The sequence below is a fragment of the Herpailurus yagouaroundi genome, unplaced genomic scaffold (genome assembly GCF_014898765.1).
Source record: "Herpailurus yagouaroundi ecotype Mexico unplaced genomic scaffold, PumYag 77, whole genome shotgun sequence".
Lineage (NCBI taxonomy): Eukaryota > Metazoa > Chordata > Mammalia > Carnivora > Felidae > Herpailurus > Herpailurus yagouaroundi.
In genome coordinates this window covers 101,709,115-101,731,092 of record NW_024412388.1, presented here as the reverse complement: position 1 = coordinate 101,731,092, position 21,978 = coordinate 101,709,115, and the positions used below count along the sequence as shown (strand labels likewise).

The following is a 21,978-nucleotide window of genomic DNA, read 5'->3' as shown; positions in this document are numbered from 1 at the left end:
TGCGTGATTGTAATTTTATTACTCATAACATAAGGTTTGATTTTTTTTATAAAATAAAGAACCTACAACTAAAAAGAAAACCCCTCAAAAAAAAAAAAAGGGGAACCAACTACCAACCTTCACATACCATCCAGCTCTAATACATTTCTAATACATTCCTGTTCTGTGCAAAAACAGGAGCCAGAATTCTCAAACAACTTTAAGAATATTGAGAAGAGCCTCCAGAGTGCGAGAAGTCTGTTTACCTTTGTTCCTACGACCACCTGCCTGTCACCAGGTACGAAGAACGAGCAAAGCGCGTATTCACAGGTCATGGTGCGAATGCACTGTAGCGTGGCCCTGTGGGAAAGAAGGAATAAAGAACTCACACATTAAGAAACCTGCCTCCTCATCTTAGAGGTCAATGCGTACGTTCAATACACACCTAGCCACGGACTTTGGCTCAAACCTAATTATAGTCAAGAGAGAAAAAAATTACATGGCACCGAACTTTATTTTTTGTGTAGGAGCCTCCTAATCCTAAAGAACAGAGATTATGTAACAGCAGGGCATAAAAAAGCATGTGCTGGGCTCAACGGAGCCCGATGTGCCACCATAAAGACGTGAGCCCAGAGGATTATAGGCTGAATTAGCATATTAATATCTCTGCAAGTAAAGTTCATTTTATTGGACCATAAGCATTCATCCATTCAATAGATAAACATCAAATGCCCACTTCAATCAACAACTTACTGAATGCCAAATGCTATTCTAGGTGCTGGCAATATAACAGTGTGTTGAACAGAAAAGAGGTTCTGAACTTCATAAACCCGAACATTCTTTAGGAATGAGGCAGCCACATGCTGGCCTATCCAGTGCTGGCAGGTGTCCCGGAGAAACCATGCTGGTCAGAAGGGAGGAGGAGGGCGTCCTGGTCGAGGGCAGGACTGTCATTTGGTGAGAAGACAGGGAGAAAGCCTGTATATAATGGGGAAGATGGTTCCAGGCACAAAGACCAGGAGCACAACCGCCACCACAGGGGCACGTTCTTGCTGCGTTTAGGGGATGACAACAGGCCAGCAAGCTCTAGGGCAGCAGAACGGGAGTGGAGTCAGAGGGGAGGTTTGTGAGCACTCTGGTGGCTGTGTGGAGAGACCGCAGAGGGTCAGGCACACAGCAGGGAGACCCGTCAGGAAGCTATCGCGACAACCCGGGGGAGGAAGGACAGCGGATGGGGCTGGTGGTGGCCACACAGGTGATAACATGTGGTCAGATGCTGGCCATGTCCTGACAGTAGAGCTGACAGGACCTGCTAGTGAACGGGGCCAGGGATGGGGGAATGGCCCTGAGCAGGTGGGTAGGCTGTCAGAGAAACAGGATCACAAGCATGGTTTGGGACATAAAACCTTGACATGCCCAATTAGACATCCATCTTACTTGAATGTAAGGGTCTGCTGTTCAGGGAGAGGCTAAAGCTAGAGAAACATTTATGCATGGTGAGTACAGAGAAAGCAGCGTAAAGTGACCGTAGACCGAGAAAAGGTCCAAAGACTCTGCCCTGGAAGTAGTCAGACACTTGGAGATCAGAAAGGTAAGAAGGACCCGGCACAGACAGAGGGAACAGCCAGCAGAGGAAGAGGAAGTAATGAGAGTCCAAGGAAGTTATCAATTCAAGGAGAGAGTGTCACATGAAGCTCTTGGGTCACGGGATTCAGAAACATGAAGATCAGTGATGAGGTGACAAGAGCTGCTGTGGCGAGACAGTGGGGAAAGGCCTAATGGAGAATGGAGACAGAATGGAGAAAAGAAACCAGAGGATGGGCTGGCTCTGGAGAGACTGAGCAGGAAACGGGGCATTACTTTTGAGACGGGAGATATTAGAGCGCATCTGTAGGCTGAGGGGAACGATCCGGTAGAGCAGGCACGTTACAGGTGGAGGAGGAGGACCAGTGCTCGCAGGGAGCAGAGGAAGAACCTCAGGTACACGTCGTGGGGAATTCTGGTTAGGAGCGCCACCATGGTAACAGGAGGGAAGACGAATTATGTGGGTGTAGATGCAGCCTAGTTGGCAGATATGCTGGGAGCACGTGAACGGTTTCTAGGATTCCGTTTTTTTAGTGAACTAGGAAGCAAGCTCACTAGCTTATAGGTGCTAGGGGTGTCTGGGGTTTGAGGAGACAGAAGGTATAGAATAGTCATCTAGGAAAGTCAGGAATGAGAAATTGCAGTCAAAATACTGGGCAGCACTAACAGCCTATTAGAACTGAAGGAACAGGCAGCACGTTTGTGCATTTTCCTCGAGCCAAGTACAGCGACAAGCTTCACACATGGAATAAGCTTGCATTTCTTGGGCACCAAATGTAAAAAGGCAACTTTTCCCACTCTAAACCCCACACGCCTACAGTTAAGATACGTTCTGAGGGAACTGTAGGTAGGGCCTGAAGAGACTAACAACCAACCACCAAGAGTACTCAAGTCTGGGGGGCCTGGATGGCTCAGTCAGTTGAGCGTCCGACTCTTGATCTTGGCTCAGGTCACGATCTCATGGTTCGTAAGATCAAGCCCCATGTCAGGCTCTGTGCTGCTCTGTCTCTCTCTCTCTCTCAAAATACATAACTAAACTTAAAAACAAAAAAGCGTACTTAAACCTAATTCACGGGGAAAATCACACGACTGGATAAAGCTGTGGAGAGCACCAGTTCACAAACCTGTTCCATATCTTCACGGACTCCGCCGCCGCTGAAAGGATAGCAATGTTGTCTGAGCTGAAAGACAGAGTCCGCACATCGCTGCGATGACCCCCGATGGTGATTCTGCTCGTCCTCACAGCCTGAGGAGCAGGTGCAGATGGGCTCAGCGAATAGGACTCCACCAAGTTGTTCTGCAGCAGGAAGACCACCTTCAACTCTCCTTGAGGCGAGTGAATCAAGTCAAAGGATCTGCATGAGAAAATAATTCATAAATGTTCTAGCTACCATCTTCGCTCACAAGGTGAACGTTTTCTAGTAGAACGGCTTCACCGTGTCCTCAACCTAAGACATTTGAGCAACTGTAAAGAATTTTACAACAAGTGCTCTGAGAATTGGACAGTCATTGAGCATAGGCTGTTAAGTCAAAGAAACCTGGGCTCAGATAATGAATCCGACATATAACTTGCTTTTGTGTGTATAATTTTTTAAGTGACCTTAAATCCTTTTGGAACATAGGGTACATGTTTTTCTTTCTAAATAGCAGGAAAGAAGACTAAATAAATAGAAAAGGTTATTCTAATAAAACAAATATGAGATGATGAATAATTGGCCCATGGTGAGGGCAGGTATCCCATGATCACTGTCTCCAAATATATAATTCCTCTAGGCTGCTTACAAATAGCATGAAAAAGCGAATACAACTTTGTAGCACAATATTTCTACAATGCTACTTTCAAGTACTTCAGATACTTTATTTTTACTCACTTGATTTTGGCAGAAGTTTTGATATTAGTCACCCGTTGGATTTCATCTTGCAGAGTCATTTCAACATTGACTTCAAGGTCTTCCTCCTCCCCTTTGGAAGAATTTAATCTAGAGAGGGGGGAAAAAGACTATCATGCTACTACTTTTCTAGAAGAATCTTTGCAATTACTTGAGTCAAGTTCTGTGTGATCCTGGGAGTCACTTAACCACAGGATTACCGTGAGAATTAGACAACACAGTGTATGCAGAAGTGCTTTGTAAACTACAGTGTCATAAATACAAAGTTTTATTCCATTTAACAGGTACCCTCAATAAATGGATTCTGAAGGCAATGGCCCATAAAATTTCCTGGGCCAAGTCTTTGTAATTCAAACTATCCCAATGATATGTTCCTAGTAAACTTTCTTTACTTCAGAACTTTTTACAAGATCCACTAACCTGTACCTATCAATCTAACAATGTCAGATAAACCAGAGGTCTCAAAAAATTTGCCAAGTCAGGTGTCTTTTCCTTTGAGCCTTGCTAAATTTCAACCATTGAGGAAACAGTTACTGTGGTTATTATAACAACCTATTCCAAGGTTATTTTGCCCCCAAATGTCATTGCTACAGTCTTTCTCGTCATGACCTACACTGTTAGCATTATGCAACCCAGCTTCGTTCTGTATGGGCTGCTGTCACTGAAGACACCTGCCAGCCTGAGAACAAAATCATTTACAAACTATTTTTACGAAATCTGTACAGCTTTTGTAGTTCTGTATGGCTCTGAGCTCAAGAGCTCAGGAATGTACTATGAAGTTGTACCGTGGAGCAGAAATTTAAAATTTGGACTATCAGTGCTACACAAAATCTTCTCTAGCTTTTAACAGTAATCACTAGCAGGGTAATCACTTCCTTAAAGAAGTTTTTCTATCAGGGCTATGTGGCCCACCCAAGATATTTTATTAGTAGTACATATTTTTAAAAAAAAACTAACTTTGCTTTCTTTCTAGCTTTTTTCATCTTCTTATCCATCTTCTTCTGAACTTCCGCTTTGGAAAGGATGCAGAACACTTCCAGCACAGAATCGGTTCCCTAGAAAGGTGAAAGTTGACGTGAGTCCAGGAAAGGCAATTTGTAATGTAGCTTTTTCTCACTAAGACCTAAACAAGAATGTTCCTTCAGGGCTTCCTGGTTGTATTAGCTGGGACAACTCCCTCTCTCTGGGATTGTTGGTTCGTGTGTAAAGTGGGAATACCACTTCCTATCACAGCATTGCTCTCAAGACCAAAGAGGAAGCTAATGCCATGAAACTGCTTAGAAAGCACACTTAACTAATGCTCGCTAACGATAAGGACCATCACAGTAACTATGACTGTGTTATGCTAATAGAAGCTAGGGATCCTAAGTCTACACAGCAGCACATACAGAACTGTTAACACGACTGGGGGAAACGCAGTCCCTGCACTGGATGTGAAACAAGCACGGTCTCTGAGAGGGAACAGCCCATCCCTATTGTTTTCTCTGACGACTGGTACTCACGTGGCAAGCTAGAATCCTGCCCGTCCTGTCTACGGCAAGGTTCACGACTCTGTCCCTGCCCTCCCGCATGATGGAACCAGCTTTTCTGCACGTAAGGATGCGCTACGGAAGAAGCAAAGGAGAAGGTGAAGGTTAAATGCAAGTCCTGTCAAACCTCTGAAAAGATACGATTCTAAGAAATGCGGGTGACAAAGGTATTTCCTGAAATGATGAGAACTGCAAATTTTTAAATTAAAAAATCTCCAATTCTCATTGTTCCCACGACTCAATTCAAATGAAGCTTAGAAACAAAAAGAAAAAAGAATTACGTCCTCAGGAGTTTCATCTGTCTCCAGGGTACCATCCTGAGGCTCAGGTGTATCCTGTATCCCAGGGGGAGACCCTCTGCTTTTCTTGGGCTCTGGTTCTTCTAGGTCATCCATCTGTTTTATAAAAATGGGAAAATAAAAGCTGAAATAATGTGACCCAGCCCTAATGACTTAGAAACCTATCCTCATGGCCACCGGTAACTTCCATTTAGGGTTCTCTTTGATCAAACCTCTTCAATGGTAGGACGTTTACTAGAGTATTTTAAAAACTGACTATAGCAAATGCAAACAAAAGTGTTCACTATCCACTATCTCCAATAACTTTCTGAAATATACGGACTATAGCTAATAAGTTATTAACTTAATCTAAGATAGAAAAAAAAAAAAAGGTGACTGACTCTTCATTAACTTTAAAAACTTCTTAGGTGAAAGAGCTACCACCATATTGTGGAGGAAAGATTCAAGTCTGGAATTGAGAACGACAGAGGCAATAAAACCTACAGAGGTTATATGTTCTCCTTTAAAGAAGCAAAGATACAGCCTAGACTACTGCAGTAGAACCCACCAGAACAGCTACTGAACACAACACTCCACACCTAACTCCAGCTAAATCTGAGGTCCATAAACTTTTTTCCACACAAAATCTTTAGGGATCTGAGAAAAGTAACAGATCTTCTCAGAATATATTTTTATAAACACATGGAAATTTTACACAGATTTTTGTCCAAAGGGAAAGGGCCACACATATTCCACCCACGGACACCCAAAGGTCCAGGAATTTTGTGCTAAAAGTTCCACAAAGTAAAAGATTAGCATTACCAGAAGGTGTAACTTAAAATTATCTTTCTTCAAGCTCAAATGAATGAGGGCAATGGCACTAATAATGAAGAAAAAAAGTATCTGTTTAGGAGTTGGAAGTTATCAGTGATAGAATTCCTTCTAGTACAATGAGAAGAACTCAATGATTACATCTGATTCTAAATTCGATGAGCCCACGACGCTGCTAAAACACAGCGCTGCCCATAATCAGAGAAGCAATTACCTCCTGTAAGTAGGCTATGTCCCACGCCCTCAGCTCACTGTCGGAAGACCCAGTGATGAGTCGCTTTTCTTCTGACACGAGAACCAACCCCCACACCTACAGGGTATAAAAAGATCAAACAGGATTTTTAAGACATTCTAGGATACATGATGTGGCATTCCAAAAGTCTAAGTATACTATCTGTAGCGAAACCCCTTTGGAATTTACAAAGCTAATATTAAGGTAATCTTTTCAAAATACTGAAAGAAATTCTCACCTTTGGAAAGAAAAAGTGGTCTGTGGTAGAACCGTTGTTCATGCAGTAACTAGAAGTTTCTCTGTAATTTCCTACCCTTAAATTTACATAATGGCTGTTCAGCACAAATCGATCTAACTAGAATCCACTCAAAGGACGATTTTAAGTCTGGTACTTCTTTGTTTCAGCAGTACCTTGCAAATAAAAGGTACCCCCATTGATGTCTACTGTATAATTTTCAGCCTCAAACATCTAAGAACAATATTGTTGCGAATCAACAAAGAATCTAATTTGCTTTTCATCATCATAAATTCCAGGTATGTTTTTGAAAGCCTGGTAAGAACAAAACATGGAGGAGGATACAACGATCTAAAATACTCCTGCTCTTCACTGAAAATATGTATGTTCAGGTGACTCTTAAAATGGCCACGTTTGCTGTTTACGTGTCACCGGACCAGGCACTGTACAGTGTCATTAAACCCCCCTACAATCATAAAGGTGGATGCATTACTTAGAAGCAATGAAACTCCTATTCGTGGGTTAAAAACCTATCCAAGGCCAATCTTTACTAAATCCCGAAGCAGCTGTATCTGCTCCCACAGCCGGCACTTCCTCCACCGCACCAACCTCTCTGTCTCTCAGGACAGCATACAAGGATTACTGGGAGCAGTAAAAACAAAGCAGGAGAGAACACCATCTTTTCTTTCTGCCTTGCCATTCTTTCCCTGGGCCCGTGACCCTACATGTACCTCGGTTCGGTGGCCAACCATCGTTTTAAAGCAGTGCTGGGTGTCAAGGTCCCACCATTTCACCAGGGTATCTTTCCCACTAAAAAAAGAAACGAGAAAAATTTTATGAGGAAAAATCAGTAAACAGGACATCAAGGACTCATTTGTTGTCTTCAAAAAAATACACACAGCAACATGTCTAATGCTACTCCTCCTCCTTTTTTTTTTTTTTTTAAATTTTTTTTAGTGTTTATTTATTTTTGAGACAGAGAGAGACAGAGCATGAACAGGGGAGGGTCAGAGAGAGGGAGACACAGAATCCGAAGCAGGCTTCAGGCTCTGAGCTATTAGCACAGAGCCTGACGTGGGGCATGAACCCATGGACCATGAGATCATGACCTGAGCCAAGGTTGGATGCTCAACCCACTGAGCTACCCAGGCGCCCCTACTCCTCCTTTTTTTAAGGAGGAAAAAATCCTAACTCCATGTGGCTATTAGGTACAAATACCACGTTGCACCTGCGAGCACAAAAATAACCTTGAATTCAGAGTGATGAGGCACATATCACCTGTGTGATGGACCTGTGGCCCATCATTTCAAGCATGGCAGCATTAACCTTTTCCTTCTGTCAGCTGTCTGACACAGAAATACCTCGGATCTCTTCTGCTCCCCCATTTCCCGCTTCCAGCTGGTCTCTATGCCGCCTCTGTGAGGCCTTCACTCCTTGGAATTCATTTCTGTACATAAGCCTGAATTTCAGTTCTACTGCCTGAATTATTTTCATGGCTTTTCATCTGATCTCTTTGTCCGTTCCCGTTCCTTCATTACGTCCAATAAACTACTATCAGATAATCACAACTTTTTAAACTTACACTAGCTCCAGGTTCTCTATAGAATCAAAATCAAATTCTTCAGCACCATTTTCAAAACCTCTCGTTAATTGGCTTCTGAGTCTCCCTGCCAATGAGCTCTACTCCTCCTGCCTCAAACACCTCTTCCCTGCTTCTTCACTAATATAAATCCAATATAATTCTCCTTCATGACCAAACTGGAAAAAAACCAAAAGACAAAAAACCCAATTTATGAAGTCTTTCGTATACAATCCCACCTCACTGTGTTATTTCCTTTTTTTTTTTTTTTTTTTTTTAACAATTGACCCCTGTACAATGAGGGGGTTAGGGGGCACCGGCTCCCTCACCCCAGTGGAGTCAAAAATCAACATACAACTTTGACTCCCCCAAAACGCTACTCACATACAGTCTACTGTTGACCAAAAACATAAACAGCTGCTTAATGCTTACGTTGTATGTAATATGCATTCTCACAACAAAGCTAGAGAAAAGAAAATGTTAAGAAATCATAAGAGAAAACACATTTACAGTATTCTATTTATTGGAAACAACACACGGATAAGGGGACCGGCCCAACTCAAATCTGTTGTTCAAGGGTCAACTGTTCACTGAGCTATAAAGGGTACAATTCTAGTGGAACCTTAGTCGTTCTCTCATAGAACTTGTGTTATCTAACAAGATACACCAATGTGCCATCCCACAGGAACTAACCCACCAATGGTATGCCATTCAGTGCTCCTTCATAACTGCTTCTGAGTCATTACTAAAGTTCTTCTAGTTACTGCTGGCAAACCTTAGGATCCCAAACTTCCCTGGGTGGCCATTCCTCAGGACCAATAATTATTATAGAAGGTTGAGCCATACGAAATGGCGGATATCATGTTTGACCTACACAAACGGAAATTTCAAATGGCTCAACCTAAGAGACGTTCAGAAGGGTTACGTATAGAGCACGTCTGTTCTCAAAAGGCAGGCAGGAATTCAAGCACTTGGTATTTACACCAGCCCACTGCTCCACATTCTGCTTTCCTGACTTTCTAGGGATCCAGAAAGCAGACAGCTCAGTCTATGAAAGGCATGTCAAGGTTTAAGGAACACGGAAAAGCTAATGCCAGGGGATAACAATAACAAATCAGAAAAGATACTTTAAAAATGCTAGAAACAACTCTGGATAGCTTCCATGATACCACTGGGGAAAAGAGGGAAGGACAGAGGAATGCGGAGGGCAAGGGAGGAAGCGAGCACATGAGCCTGAGGAGAGTGCAGAGAAATGAGGAAGGAATGCGGCACGTTTCCTCTTTGAAACCCTCTCTGATGCATTCACATAGGAAAGAACGGGAAACGAAACTGTTATTTCTTTACCTAGTAACTAGTAGATTCTTTTCTCGTAGAAACAATGCTTGTGTCACGGCGTCCTTGTGCCCCTTCAGACGGTAGAGGCCACTTTCATTGATCACATCCCATACGATAGTATCTGTGTCCTAAAGGGATCAGATAATACAGAAGAATTTTCTTTACCACAGTGCCTTGAGAAACAATAGGAGTAGCATTTTTACTGCAAAGGTGATATAACAGAAAACTGTAGAAAATCTGGAAACACATACAAAAAAGTACAGAGGGAATAAACACCATTAATTCCACCACCCAGATGTAACCACTGTTGCAGGTATGCTGTTTTTATAATGTTCCAATCCAACATCCAGGTTATTTTTAGAAAACTGGGATCATGTTATTGGTAACATCTTATAACCCCCCCCCAACTTTTTTCACTTAAAATATTTCCACTTTTCCACATCCCTCCAGACTGTTCTCATTTTCAGTGATCATATAATAATCAATCCTAAGGATATACCATAACCCATTTAAAATTTTTTGTTTTAACCACTTAGGTAGTTCCCAAATTTCTATCATAAATATGTGGAAATGAACATTCTTGCACAGAAATCTTTGTATATACCTCAGATCAGAATACTAAAAAGGGAAATTCTTGGGTTAAAAGGTGTTATTTTTCAAGTTTGCAATTCATCATGACAAGGCGATCTCTTTAACTTGCACCAATCTGTAGGTCCACCAGGGATATGAATGACAAGGCCAGTCTTCCCATCCCTTTGGCTCTGGATATTATTAGCTTCTCAAAAACCACTGCCAACTTCAGAAGTTAAAAATGCTGTCTCAGTATTTATTGGATTTGCATTTCTGAATACTCACAAGAAATTCTGCACATGCTCTACGGTGATTGCTGGCCGTTTGTACCTCTCTTGAACTGCTAGGTCACGTCTTTCATTCTCCTTAGGGTCTTACCTTTGGCTCGTTTGTAAAGTTATTATGAGATGAACGCTATTAATCCTTCCTATACTGAAAATATTAAATATGTCCCCTTTTTCAATGTCTTTTAACTTTTTTTCCAGTTTCATTGAGAAATAACAATCATACATCACTGGATAAACTTGAGGTGCATGTACACCATGACAACAACAGGTTCAGCTAACACCCATCTTCTCGTACAAATACAACAAAAAGCAAAGAAGATAAAAGGAAAAAAAATTTCTCCCTGTGACAACTCAGGATTTACTCTCAATAAGTTTCCTTTTTTTTTTTTAATGTACAAACGCTTTAAATCTAAATATTCAAATCTATTGATCTTTTCCTTTGTAATTTCTTTCTTTACTGACTTAGTGTATCTTCTAGTGCACTTAAAATATCACTCTTTACTATTTAACTTTCTAATCTGTGACTCATTTTGCATATGGCATAAAGTAAAGCTTTAATTCAAAACTTCCCCCTACATACTGAGCCAATTGCCTATACTATTTTGTGAGTAATTCATCATTTTTATACACACCAGAAACATTATCTTTAAAATATACTAATTAGAAACATGAGAGTGGATTTGAGTCTGGGATTCCCATTTGGTTGCAATAATCTACCTATTTTTGCATTGATGCCAGATTAACACATTTTAAATTATGACTTCATAATGCATTTAGTATCTGAAACCTCCTAAAAAAATCTAACTCTGAAAAAAAACAAACAAACCTGAAGCCCTGTTTTATTATTCAACTTTCCCAAATTTCTGGTGTTTTTGATTCATTTGTTTTCCATTCATGCTTTAAATAACTTGGTCATGTTCTCAAAAAACAACAAAAACTTGTGAGATATTTATTTAAATTGCTTTATCTATATAAGTGAACTGGAAAAAACTAGCATCTTTGTCTTCCCATTCAACATGGTTTGTATCTCTATTCAAGTCTTCTGTTACATTCTTCGGTATGGTTTTATAGTATTTTTCTGTTATTTAACCTACTGTTGTCAATGCAATCTTTTTTTAATTTTTTTTTTTAACATTTATTCATTTTTGAAAGGCAGAGAGAGACAGAGCGCGAATGGGGGAGGGGCAGAGAGAGAGGGAGACACAGAAACATAAGCAGGCTCCAGGCTCCGAGCTGTCAGCACAGAGCCCGATGCAGGGCTTGAACTCACGGACGGCGAGATCACGACCTGAGCCGAAGTCGGCCGCTTAACCGACTGAGCCACCCAGGCGCCCCTGTCAATGCAATCTTTTATACTGCCATCTTCTAAACTGATGACTGTGGACTTTATTGGACTTAATGGCAAAGAATGACCACTGTGTCTCTCCTTGACTCATCTGTTTTTCCCCTAGTGTACTATTTTAAGTAGCACTTCCACAATGATGTTATATAATAGTTATCTGGGGCACCCTCATCTTGCTCCTATATTTAACAGGCTTTTGGGGCGCCTGGGTGTCTCAGTCAGTTAAGCATCCGACTTCAGCTCAGGTCATGATCTCACGGTTTATGAGTTCCAGCCCCGTGTCAGGCTCTGTGCTGACAGCTCAGAGCCTAGAGCCTACTTCGAATTCTGTGTCTCTTTCTCTCACTGCCCCTCCCCCATTCACACTCTGTCCTGTCTCTCTCTCTCAAAAATAAACATTAAAAAGATTAAAAACACCAACAACACCAACAGGCTTTTATCAGAGAACGTGATAGGAAATAAAATGAACCACCCAATTCATACTCATCCTTCTCCCTTTATTTCCACCATCTATACTGTTCTGTACACCAAAAACCCAGTTTCACCCATCAGTTTTTGTGAACAACCAGCTTCAACATAAGCCTTATAGTCCTTTACTAAATCAAAATCTGGGCACCTGATTCAAAGTCTCACCTTGGACCCAGAAGCCAGTCTGCCTCCTAGCTGATCATACTTCAGGGAAGTGATGGCTGCCTTGTGTCCATTGAAGGTCACATTTCCTTCCCCACTCAGGAGACTGAAGATTCGGATAGACCCATCCTCATAACCAACAGCTAAGTGCAGCCCATCTGGGGAGGGACACAAGCAAGTGACTTCTTGTTTAAGTCCCTGAAGGATGAGGATCTGCAATTGCAAGAATCATAAACGATGTACAGGAGTGAAACACGTCATCAAAGGAAAAGTGTGGGAATAATCAGGGACAATAAAATTAAGAACGTCAATAATTCCAGATCACTCTTATGAATGATAATAAAATTCTACAATTCATCTCAAGTTCTTTAATAGAGGAATTATTACTTGTGCTGGGCAATGAAACACTCAAGAAAGGGTAAAATTATATTCTCCGAAGACCTACATTAGCATAATAATGTGCGAAAGTTTCCCAAGTGATAAATTACTAAATCCTTATCCTATGTTAACACCAAATGACTTTCCATATAGGGTTATTAAAACATCCTCGCTTTAACTGAGCCCCATCTTAAAGAAGTCAATCTGTGTGCCACTAGAGTGCTGTATGGTTTATCCCCAAGAAACTCTGGGTGGCAACAAGCATCCAAGTATTAACCTCTTGGGAGTCACATAGTAAGTGGACAAGATCAAAACGCCTCACTTTGGTTTGGCAGAAGTGGTAGGTTTAGGGAACTCAGTCACAAAGTATCAAAACCTAGTTTAACAACCTTGGGCCTCATCTGTACAAGTGAGAAAAAGACTCGATCAACATAGCTGAGTAATATTCCTTTTAAATGGCTAATATTTTATAACTGGTTGTGAGGCCAAGTAGAAGAACTTGAAAAATAAAGAACTGGCAGAGAAAACCAAACATGTCAGGAATAATGACAACTACTTAACCTGGAAATACCACAAACAGATACCTAAGAGGTAAACTGCTGTTTGGTGTGGTTTTCAGAATTTAGTGCAGAAGAACATAATAGAACCTGTTACTTGCTACCTAGGCCCAAAGAAAGACTTCTCTTCCAGGGGCACACACATACAAAAATCTTCCACTTCTGCCTCCCCATCCTCAAATACGTATAAATCAGTTATCAACCTCATTGATTTCTGGCTTACCTTCTCTCCTTTCCTTAAGTCCCAGATGAACACATGTTCGCAGGCTGGTACTGCCACATAACGTCCTTTTTCACCACGAAGCGTCACAAAGACAATATTACCTTTTTGGCTGCCAATAAGGCCAAAGACTGCACTGGCAACATAGCGGAGATACTGCTTCGTGAGCCCCATGTTGTAATGTCTGGTTCCACAAGTGAGGCAGCTGTGCACGCAAACAAAGAAAACTCAGTTCCTTGGGTGTCTGGGTTCTGTGAGGCCAGCAAACACCAACTGTTTATCATGTAGTTAAAGCATGTAACTTGTGGCTTCTTCGCTTTTATTTACTCTGAATAAATCATTCACATAATACCTGGACATCTTCATTTTTTTATGTGCTGTTGACTCACGTGTAAGCCCTCATTCCTCAGATTTCAAATTGGTCATCTCGTCGTGCCCACCTCACAAATAACCGACATATGGCCTCAAGGCAGCTCAACAATTCACTTCTGTTCATTCAACCGCCATCAAAGTTTTTACACTGAGATGGACAGAGTCTGAATATATTTACAGTAAACAATTACTATAATCCTACTACCTGGAGAAGTGCTATTTTAGATACTAGATACTAGAGATATGATGTTGAGTAAAAGAAAATCCTTAACTTCATGGCACATTATCCTCTAGCACAGTGGTTCTCAAACTCAGGTACATATCCAAATCACTAGAGGTCTCATGAAAACAGATTGCTGAGAGCCACATTCACATTACCTCCCAGGGCCGATTTCTGTTTTTGTTTTTAATTTTTTAATGTTTATTTATTTTTGAGAGACAAAGACACAGAGAGAGCAGGGGACGGACAGAGGGAAACACAGAATCCAAAGCAGGCTCCAGGCTCTGAGCTGTCAGCAGAGAGCCCAACGTGGGGCTCGAACCCACGAACCGTGAGACCATGTCCCGAGCCAAAGTTGGACGCCCAACCGACTGAGCCACCCAGGTGCCCCTGAAACACTGGTTACTGACAAAAGATACAAGTGAAGAAGATAAGTCAAGCTTCTCTGGTCTTGATACAAAGTGAAAAGTGTCCCAAACACCTATGCATCTTAAAAAATACAACACCAAACAGAAATTACACCCTTTTTCTGGGAGCTGCGTTTTGTTGCTGGTTTCTACATTTGGTTTAACTCTACAGAAACTATTTCTGATTACACTCTCCTTCAGCCTACCTTAACAGAAAAATAATCAATGCCAGCTCTCTTTAATATTTTCTTTTAGTAATCACTTAGTGGCCTCATTTTTCCTCACCTAAGAACCAACAAAAGCCAGTTAAAAATCAAGAAAAGATTAACAATGTGATAATGCTGTTAGCCCATGCCATTTGATCAATTCTTCCCCAATTCCTCTTATTTCTCCAGCCCCTTAACTAGAATTGGTCCTCTTGGTAGTCTTTGGCCATCTACCAATTCTTTCCACAGTATTTTCCTTGGAGACTTCATATAGGATGCCTGGGCCCAGGGACACCTACATCTCTATTCTTGTCCATATATGTGAATACAAATAACAGAGTTCCAAAAACTTATGAAATATTCCCATTCAAAAGACCTTGCAGCATCTCCTTGAACATATCTACCTTGCTTCCAGAACCCCTCATTTGTTCCTTTTTCTAAGACACACAACCCTCCCAGCCATTCAGGCTCAAAACCTTGTAGCAACCTTTGGCTCATTAATAAAAAAATATTACTATAGCAGCCAAGACTTAAAGAGCACTTACAAATAGCGATGTATTAAATGAAAACACCTGAGTAAACATATGTGGTTGTTTAATGACAAATAGCAATTGAGTGAATTAAAAGGGTTCATACACGTAAGGCATTTAGAAAAGCATCTAAAGTATTGTAAATATACCTATAAAAAATTCTTCACAATAACCTTCAAAGTCGGTACTATTCTTACCCCCATTTTACAGACAAGGAAACTAAGCAAAGGGATGTAAGATACTTTCTGTTCCAGCTCTTTGCCACTGGGTTCCTATCAGGTTAGTTGGTTTCCTTCCTTGTCCTGCCACCTTGCTTTCTTCACGTTGTTCCTCTCACCTAGAAAAACGTGCATTGTCCATGACCTATTTTTTTAAACCGGTGTTACTCTCTGAGGCCCACTTCCTCCGAGGCTAGACCAATCCTCGCAGCTTTTTCAATTGCCTCCGTATTCAAACTACCTTCCATACAACTTGGCACTGGTCATTTGTGTCTCACGTGCACAGATCTCGACGCCTTTTAGAGAGGGGTCATGACCTAACCTTCCCCCGCACCCCTACCATCCCTGTTTCCAGGTATAGCCGCAGATCCCCAAAACACACTGCTGCTATGATGCACTGAAGGGCTGGGACGTTGCGACAGACTTGTCAGACGTCCCTAACCCAAGTCTTCAGTCAGGACAGAGCGAGGGGGCTCCGCACACGGATCATGCTGCCCGAGCATCCTCTGGAGAGCCGCTGGACTCGCGGCACCTCTACTACCGCAGGCGCCAGCCCCGGGAGATTGCAGGTGGCCTCCGGGGATGTCGGTAGGTTCGCAGTCGCTCAGGGTCCCCTCCACCCTAGCAACCGGCCGCAAACGCCCCCGCCTCATCTGGGGCTGGTGCCCCGAAGGCCTCATCCAGGACCGCGAGAAACGGGGTTGGAACGCCTGGCCCCCACCTTACCCACCTGGGCCTCCACGAGGATCCGGGCCGCTTGGACCCGCCCACAGTACCCGCCCCTTCCGGGTCCGCTCCGCGACCCACTTCCGCCCGGCATTCCTTTTGCCTTCGAGGAGGAAATGACGTACGTGTGGGCTGTGGTTGGTGAGGGCCGGCCGGTAGCGGAAGCCGTGTTCGCCACTCAAAGCTCTTCCAGCTGGTCACTCCAGCCTCCTGGGACTTTGCCTCACCTGATCGCCGAGCTCCTGGTCGGGGGTGTCTGGGGATGCCGCTCGGCCGCTTTCTGCGAGGAGCTTAACCCGCCCCGCTGCCGCCCGGATGGGACCGCCGGAGTGCGGTGAGAGGCGGGACCTAGACCCGGGCCGGGGAGGAAAGCGGGGCGGAGCGGGCGGGGGGCGCGGCTGGAGGCGCTCGGACTCGGCCCCGGCTGGGGGTGCGGACGGAGAGGGTTAGTGCTGTCCTCCCTCTGGGAGAATGAGCCTGTCACTTCTTCCCCAGCGGTTGGTCGGGCTCTTCTGGCCCGTAGCACTGTCGGGGACGACTTATCGACAAGAAGACAGGGTAGGCAGACCTGGGTACCAGGGTCAGTGGTGCTGCAGTCACTGGGGAGGCAGGCACGCGCCCTGGATGCAGGTGAGATAGGGCGGCTGGGACCCCTGCAGGTTACAGCCCCACGGTCAAGTGTATGTTGCCGCGCGTGTGGACGGGGCGTTCCACAAACCGAGAGCAGGTCGAGTCAGGGCTGGATAGGCGCCGAGCCCAGGATGCTGAGTTGTCTGGATCCCCGCAGTCCCTGGAGTGACATTGGTCTAGCTTTGTGTTTCCGCTCCCTGGACGCTTGAGGGGGAAGTGACCAGTGCTGACTCCTCCTTGCGTGGTAATCGAGGTTTAGGTACTCTGTCACCAAGTGGAAATTAGGCTTTCTGTCTTGCAGCTCTGTCCGCTTCTATTCTTGGGCTGCACAGAAATGTTCAGAAATGAGTTCTGATGTGTGTAGTTGTGGAAAATTAAAGCTAACAAAAAGCTCTACGATGGAAATAAGCCTTTGCCTTTGCTTATTTAACAAGATGTCTGCAGTCAACCTAGAAATGAGACATTTATCTAAATTATCTGATTATCTTCAGACGTTTCTGGAGTTCTTAACACATGTGCAGCTGGTCTTCCATATTCAAGAAAATTGCAATAGTAGTGACTGAGACTATAGATAGATGTAGCACTGTAGGTGTTTTGAAACAAGATTACCGTGGTTTGGATGAATGAGAAAGGAGGAAATTGTGGCAACAAACTATTATTTCAGTAAATGTTAGGGGGAAGGGAGCATTTAGGTGGGTGTGTATAGTTAAAACCTCCTATAGGTGATATGCATTATATAATTAGAAAAAATGTATGCTTCAGTAGAAAACTGCATAATCTAGATTCTATCTAGAAAGCTATTCCAAGAAAGCTATTTTACAACTCTGTGAACTCTAGATAACTAATGTCAATACTATATAATTTTTGTCTATAGACATGTAGATTTTGTCCTCTTAAAGATTCAGTGGAAGTTGCCTTCCTGTACATTCATTTCAGTATTCCTGATCAATATGTTCAATTTTGGAATTCCCTTCAATCTACCACCTGTCTGGTTTGCTTTTGAGTTAAATAAAATGTTGGATACCTACTCATTTTTATATTTGAATGAGTCATGATTTTACTTAAAATTTCTCTTAATATTTTATGAAATATGCGGTGGGACAATCACAAATGGAAAAAATAATTTTAATAAAAGTTGGGGTAAGAGCAGCTGTGATTGAGTGCCAAGATAATGCATTTTATAAAATTCCCAATTCATACAGTATTTAAAGAGAATAACCCTAATTTCTCATAAGTTTCACATTGTCCAATTTGTATTAATTGTATTAATACTAATAATTAAAACTTAGCAAAGTTCTTTATTTTTAAAAATGTTTATTAAAACATTTAACATTAATTCATTTATTTTTGAGAGAGAGAGACCCAGAGTGTAAGTGGGCAAGACCAGAGAGAGGGAGGGAGATGCAGAAACTGAAGCAGCCTCCAGGCTCCCAGCTGTCAGTACAGACACGAATGTGGGGCTCGAACTCACAAACCGTTATATCATGACCTGAGCCAAGTCTGACGCTTAACCGACTGAGTCTTCCAGGTGCCCCTAGTTAAATGAAGTTCTTTTAATATGAAGGTGGTACTATGAACTCACCATTGGAGCATGTGCTTTCGGTGGTTTTGAATGATAATGTTAAATTTGACCTGGGCCATTGATACCACTTAGAAATATTTCTTAAACTGTATTTATTGTTGACATATCTTTATTGCCTTGGTTTGTTGTTCCACCTAAGTAACTTAAAAATAAGGTTATTCTTCCTATTTGCATAGAATAATTCATAAATATGATAGATTTGGTGTTGGGATGGAGGTACTCTAGATGAATATCTAATGTGCCCTGAAGTTTTAAATACCGAAATATAAGGCATAAGGAAGGGTAAATCTGTAATTTGTTTTGCTGTGTTTACACAGTGAAAAGAGAGCTGGTGATTAATGGAGGTCAAAAGCATGGACCAGCTCTCTATGTACTTTTACCCAGGCCTGTCCAAACAATGTAAGCATTTAAAAAAAAAACAAGCAAACAGATTTAAAGTTCTTGTTTTTCTCTTTTAAATGATACCATTTTCTTTTTATCCAGACAAAAACCAGGTTATCTTGAGACAGTGATCTAGGCTATTCTGCCTGACCCTGCCTAGTCTTGAACAATAAAAATCTAATCCCTCTAGCCAATACAATTATTCATATAAAGCTTTATTTAGAGCACTTCTTAAACTGAAGGATTGCAGATTTGTTTAAAAACAAATGAGGACTTAACCTAAACATTGACAATATTTGAGGAAATAGACAAGCCATAGGGTAATGAGAATTGTTTATTCTCACTATGCATTTGAATCGTAAAGGATTTATCTTTAGGTCATCATTCATGAAGATATTGAAGGTAACCTTAAGATAGTATGGCTAAGGAAATAGATATGATCTATTCTAGAATCTTCTGTTTGTCTCCTGTAGACTTTTTGATCCTGGGACATAGAAGTCTTGCCTCAGGAGCCTTTTAGACTAAGGTTTAGTGTTTACTTATGAACCTGTGTAAAGTACAGAACTGATTAACTGATATTCACTGGAAGGTCTTGCTCCTTAATGTTAACCAAAATTTGGCTTTAACTACATAGCACTGTGTTGCCTTTCCCTCCTCCCTCACCTGAGCACTCTGTGTTTTGTCATTGGGATTCTTAATCAGAGTCTGGGAACCTTCTCAAATTTATTTGCAAATCTTTCCTTACATCAGCTCATGTACTCACATTTTGGGTGGTGAAAAGGTCTTGATCTTTTTATGTGATTCCCAAAAGGGTCTGTGACACGAAAAATGTTAAGAACCCATATTCCTTAAGTATCAAGGATCAAATTTTCCTGCCTAGCTTGGCTTTGCTGCTCCATTTGCTTTATTGCCAAGGTGTGTGTTTGGAGAAAAGGGGAGATTTAAATCTCTTTTTGATGAGAAATACCAATTTCTGTTTAGAGATGGAGGTGAAAAAGAATTTATTCTTTGTTAAATGCTATGACACTTTCTATAGAATGCCATTCAACTTTGAGAGCTCTGAAGCATGTTTATTGCTCATTTAGCACCCAATATCTTAAGGGGCACAATGACTTTTAAGATCTGGGAAGGAGGTCCAACAAATTATATGGATAAGATGTGATCGGAGATACAAGCCAACCACCCACTAGTGTACTGTCAAAGAGGATAGTAGAGTTTCAGGGAAAGAATGACCAATAGTTAATGCAACTAAAATTTGATTAGCTCCTGGATTTAACATTTGGGCAGTCATTGTTAGACCTTGAAAGAGCAATTTTAGCATTGTTACCAGAGGTGCCAACAAAACTGCAGTAGGTTGAATAATCTCCAAAACAGATTATGTTTATCAAGTTAGGTCATAGAATGAAGCATTTAGCTGGCATCTGAAGAAGAAATAGGGTAGGACTTTTTTTTTTTTTTTTTTTTTTTTTTAATAATAGGAGGACAGAGGGGAAGGAGAGATCAGATATTGTGAAGGAAGAGTTATTACCTTTTCACTTAGAGGAGAGCTGGTAAAGTGGAGTAAAATGCATTATTTGAAGGCAGTTGGGCAGGCTTAAAAGTGCAGCTTCCAGATTTACCCTCACTTCTGTAAAACCTGTCTACTTTTGGTCTCAACTGTCGCATCCTGGAAGAGACATTCTCTCCGATCTAAGTTAGCTTTCCACCTTGTTCTTCTTTACAGAACACTTCTCACAAATTTCAGCTATGCAGTATATTTGTTTCTGTGATTATATATTTGTGTGATTTTTGTGAGTCTCCCTCTGCCAGTAGAATCTCAGCATCTAACAATACTTAAGTAATTGAATGCCTGGGACATAGTAGGCAAATAAGTATGTATTGTCTTATAACTTCTATGGGCCAGGAATTCAGAATTCAGTAGCAACTTAGTTGTGTGGTTCTGGTTCATGAGCATTTCTCATGAGGTTGCAGTCAGGATGTCAGCTGGGGCTGAAGTCATTTGAAGCCCAACTGAGGCTGGAGGATCCAAGGGGATTCCTTCACCTGCCTGGGCATCAATGCTGGTTGTTGGCAGGAACTCTCAGGTACTTCCCATGGGGACCTTCTCATGGGCTTCTTGAGTATCCCACATCGTAGGAGCTAACTTCTCAGAGCAAGCACTCCAAGAGAGCACAATATCTTTTATGACTCATCCTTCAAAGTCATATACTATCATTTCTGCAGAATCTATTGGTTGGTATATGGGCCAGCCCTGTTCATTGTCAGAGGCAGCTGTACCCGGGCATTGATATCAGGAATTGGCATCATTGAAGGACATCTTGGAGGATGTCCACCGCAAATGCTATATGGTGTAGTATAGAGTCACCCAAGAATTACTAACACAGTTTCCTAGTATTTCCTAATAGTGTTGATGGAGGGCCTCGGAAAACATGCATTTGTCTTGGCAGCAGACAGGATACTGTTTTTCTAATAGCATAAGACTAGAATGAGAGAAAAAAGATGTTGGGTTGATCTGGGTTTTAGGGGTTAACAAATCATTATAAGGGCAGACATTGAGATAAATAAGTGTATCTTAATTCAGCAGTTGGTTTGGTTTATTTGGTACTGTCTTTGACAGCAAGTGTTTTGGTCTTTGCCACACGTGGAGCCATAACGTTATCTCAACAGTGGTGCAGGTGACTTTCACCTTGGCTCTGAGAAAGTTGTAACAGGTAACTTTTCATCGTACCTTGCTTTGTGCCAGATTATATTGTATAATCCTCAAAATAACCCTGTAAGTAGATTACTCTTATTTTCGAAGTAAGGAAACCTGGCTTGCAGTTAAGGATGACCCAACTGTTATGTCCTAGACCTAAACTCAGGTCTGCTGATAACAGAGCCTAAGCTTAATTTATTTACTTTGTACCACCCTGCCTCTCTCTCACAGTGTAATTGCACGTGGAAGGATTTATCTTAAAACACTGAAGAAGCCAGATTCAAAATTGTACATACATTATGATTTCACCTATCATAGAAAAAGACAGGAACTACATAAAAATTGGGGCGTTTTTCCCCTGTTACTTCCCCCCTCCAAATGTTCTATAAGTGGATATTAGAGTTAGAAAAGTTATTTTAAAGAAGTAATTTTGGGGGCGCCTGGGTGGCGCAGTCAGTTAAGCGTCCGACTTCAGCCAGGTCACCATCTCGCGGTCTGGGAGTTCGAGCCCCGCGTCAGGCTCTGGGCTGATGGCTCAGAGCCTGGAGCCTGTTTC

At 41.9% G+C, this 21,978-nt stretch overlaps 2 protein-coding genes across 4 annotated transcripts in view; one reads left to right on the top strand and one right to left on the bottom strand.

Moving 5' to 3' along the window:
* Nucleotides 1–16,205, bottom strand: part of WDR3 (WD repeat domain 3) — a 30,977-nt gene extending 14,772 nt beyond the window's left edge. For 2 of the 3 annotated variants that reach the window (XM_040471450.1, XM_040471451.1), the window contains exons 1-12: nucleotides 15,528–16,087; nucleotides 13,459–13,660; nucleotides 12,304–12,513; nucleotides 9,481–9,599; nucleotides 7,289–7,367; nucleotides 6,305–6,400; nucleotides 5,263–5,376; nucleotides 4,955–5,056; nucleotides 4,410–4,507; nucleotides 3,435–3,542; nucleotides 2,688–2,918; nucleotides 246–339 (exon numbers count right to left, since the gene is read on the bottom strand). In XM_040471450.1, coding sequence (XP_040327384.1) covers nucleotides 246–339; nucleotides 2,688–2,918; nucleotides 3,435–3,542; nucleotides 4,410–4,507; nucleotides 4,955–5,056; nucleotides 5,263–5,376; nucleotides 6,305–6,400; nucleotides 7,289–7,367; nucleotides 9,481–9,599; nucleotides 12,304–12,513; nucleotides 13,459–13,660; nucleotides 15,528–15,550 — 1,476 coding nt within the window. In that variant the 5' untranslated portion in view covers nucleotides 15,551–16,087. Of the gene's footprint in view, nucleotides 1–245; nucleotides 340–2,687; nucleotides 2,919–3,434; nucleotides 3,543–4,409; nucleotides 4,508–4,954; nucleotides 5,057–5,262; nucleotides 5,377–6,304; nucleotides 6,401–7,288; nucleotides 7,368–9,480; nucleotides 9,600–12,303; nucleotides 12,514–13,458; nucleotides 13,661–15,527; nucleotides 16,088–16,138 lie in introns of those variants that run through there. The other variant, XM_040471452.1, reaches the window with a different exon arrangement.
* Nucleotides 16,206–16,260: 55 nt separating this feature from the next.
* GDAP2 (ganglioside induced differentiation associated protein 2) overlaps nucleotides 16,261–21,978 on the top strand; it is a 62,551-nt gene continuing 56,833 nt past the window's right edge. Inside the window, exon 1 of the mRNA XM_040471453.1 lies at nucleotides 16,261–16,468. The gene's annotated coding sequence lies outside the window, so the exon portion shown is untranslated. The remainder of the gene's footprint in view (nucleotides 16,469–21,978) is intronic.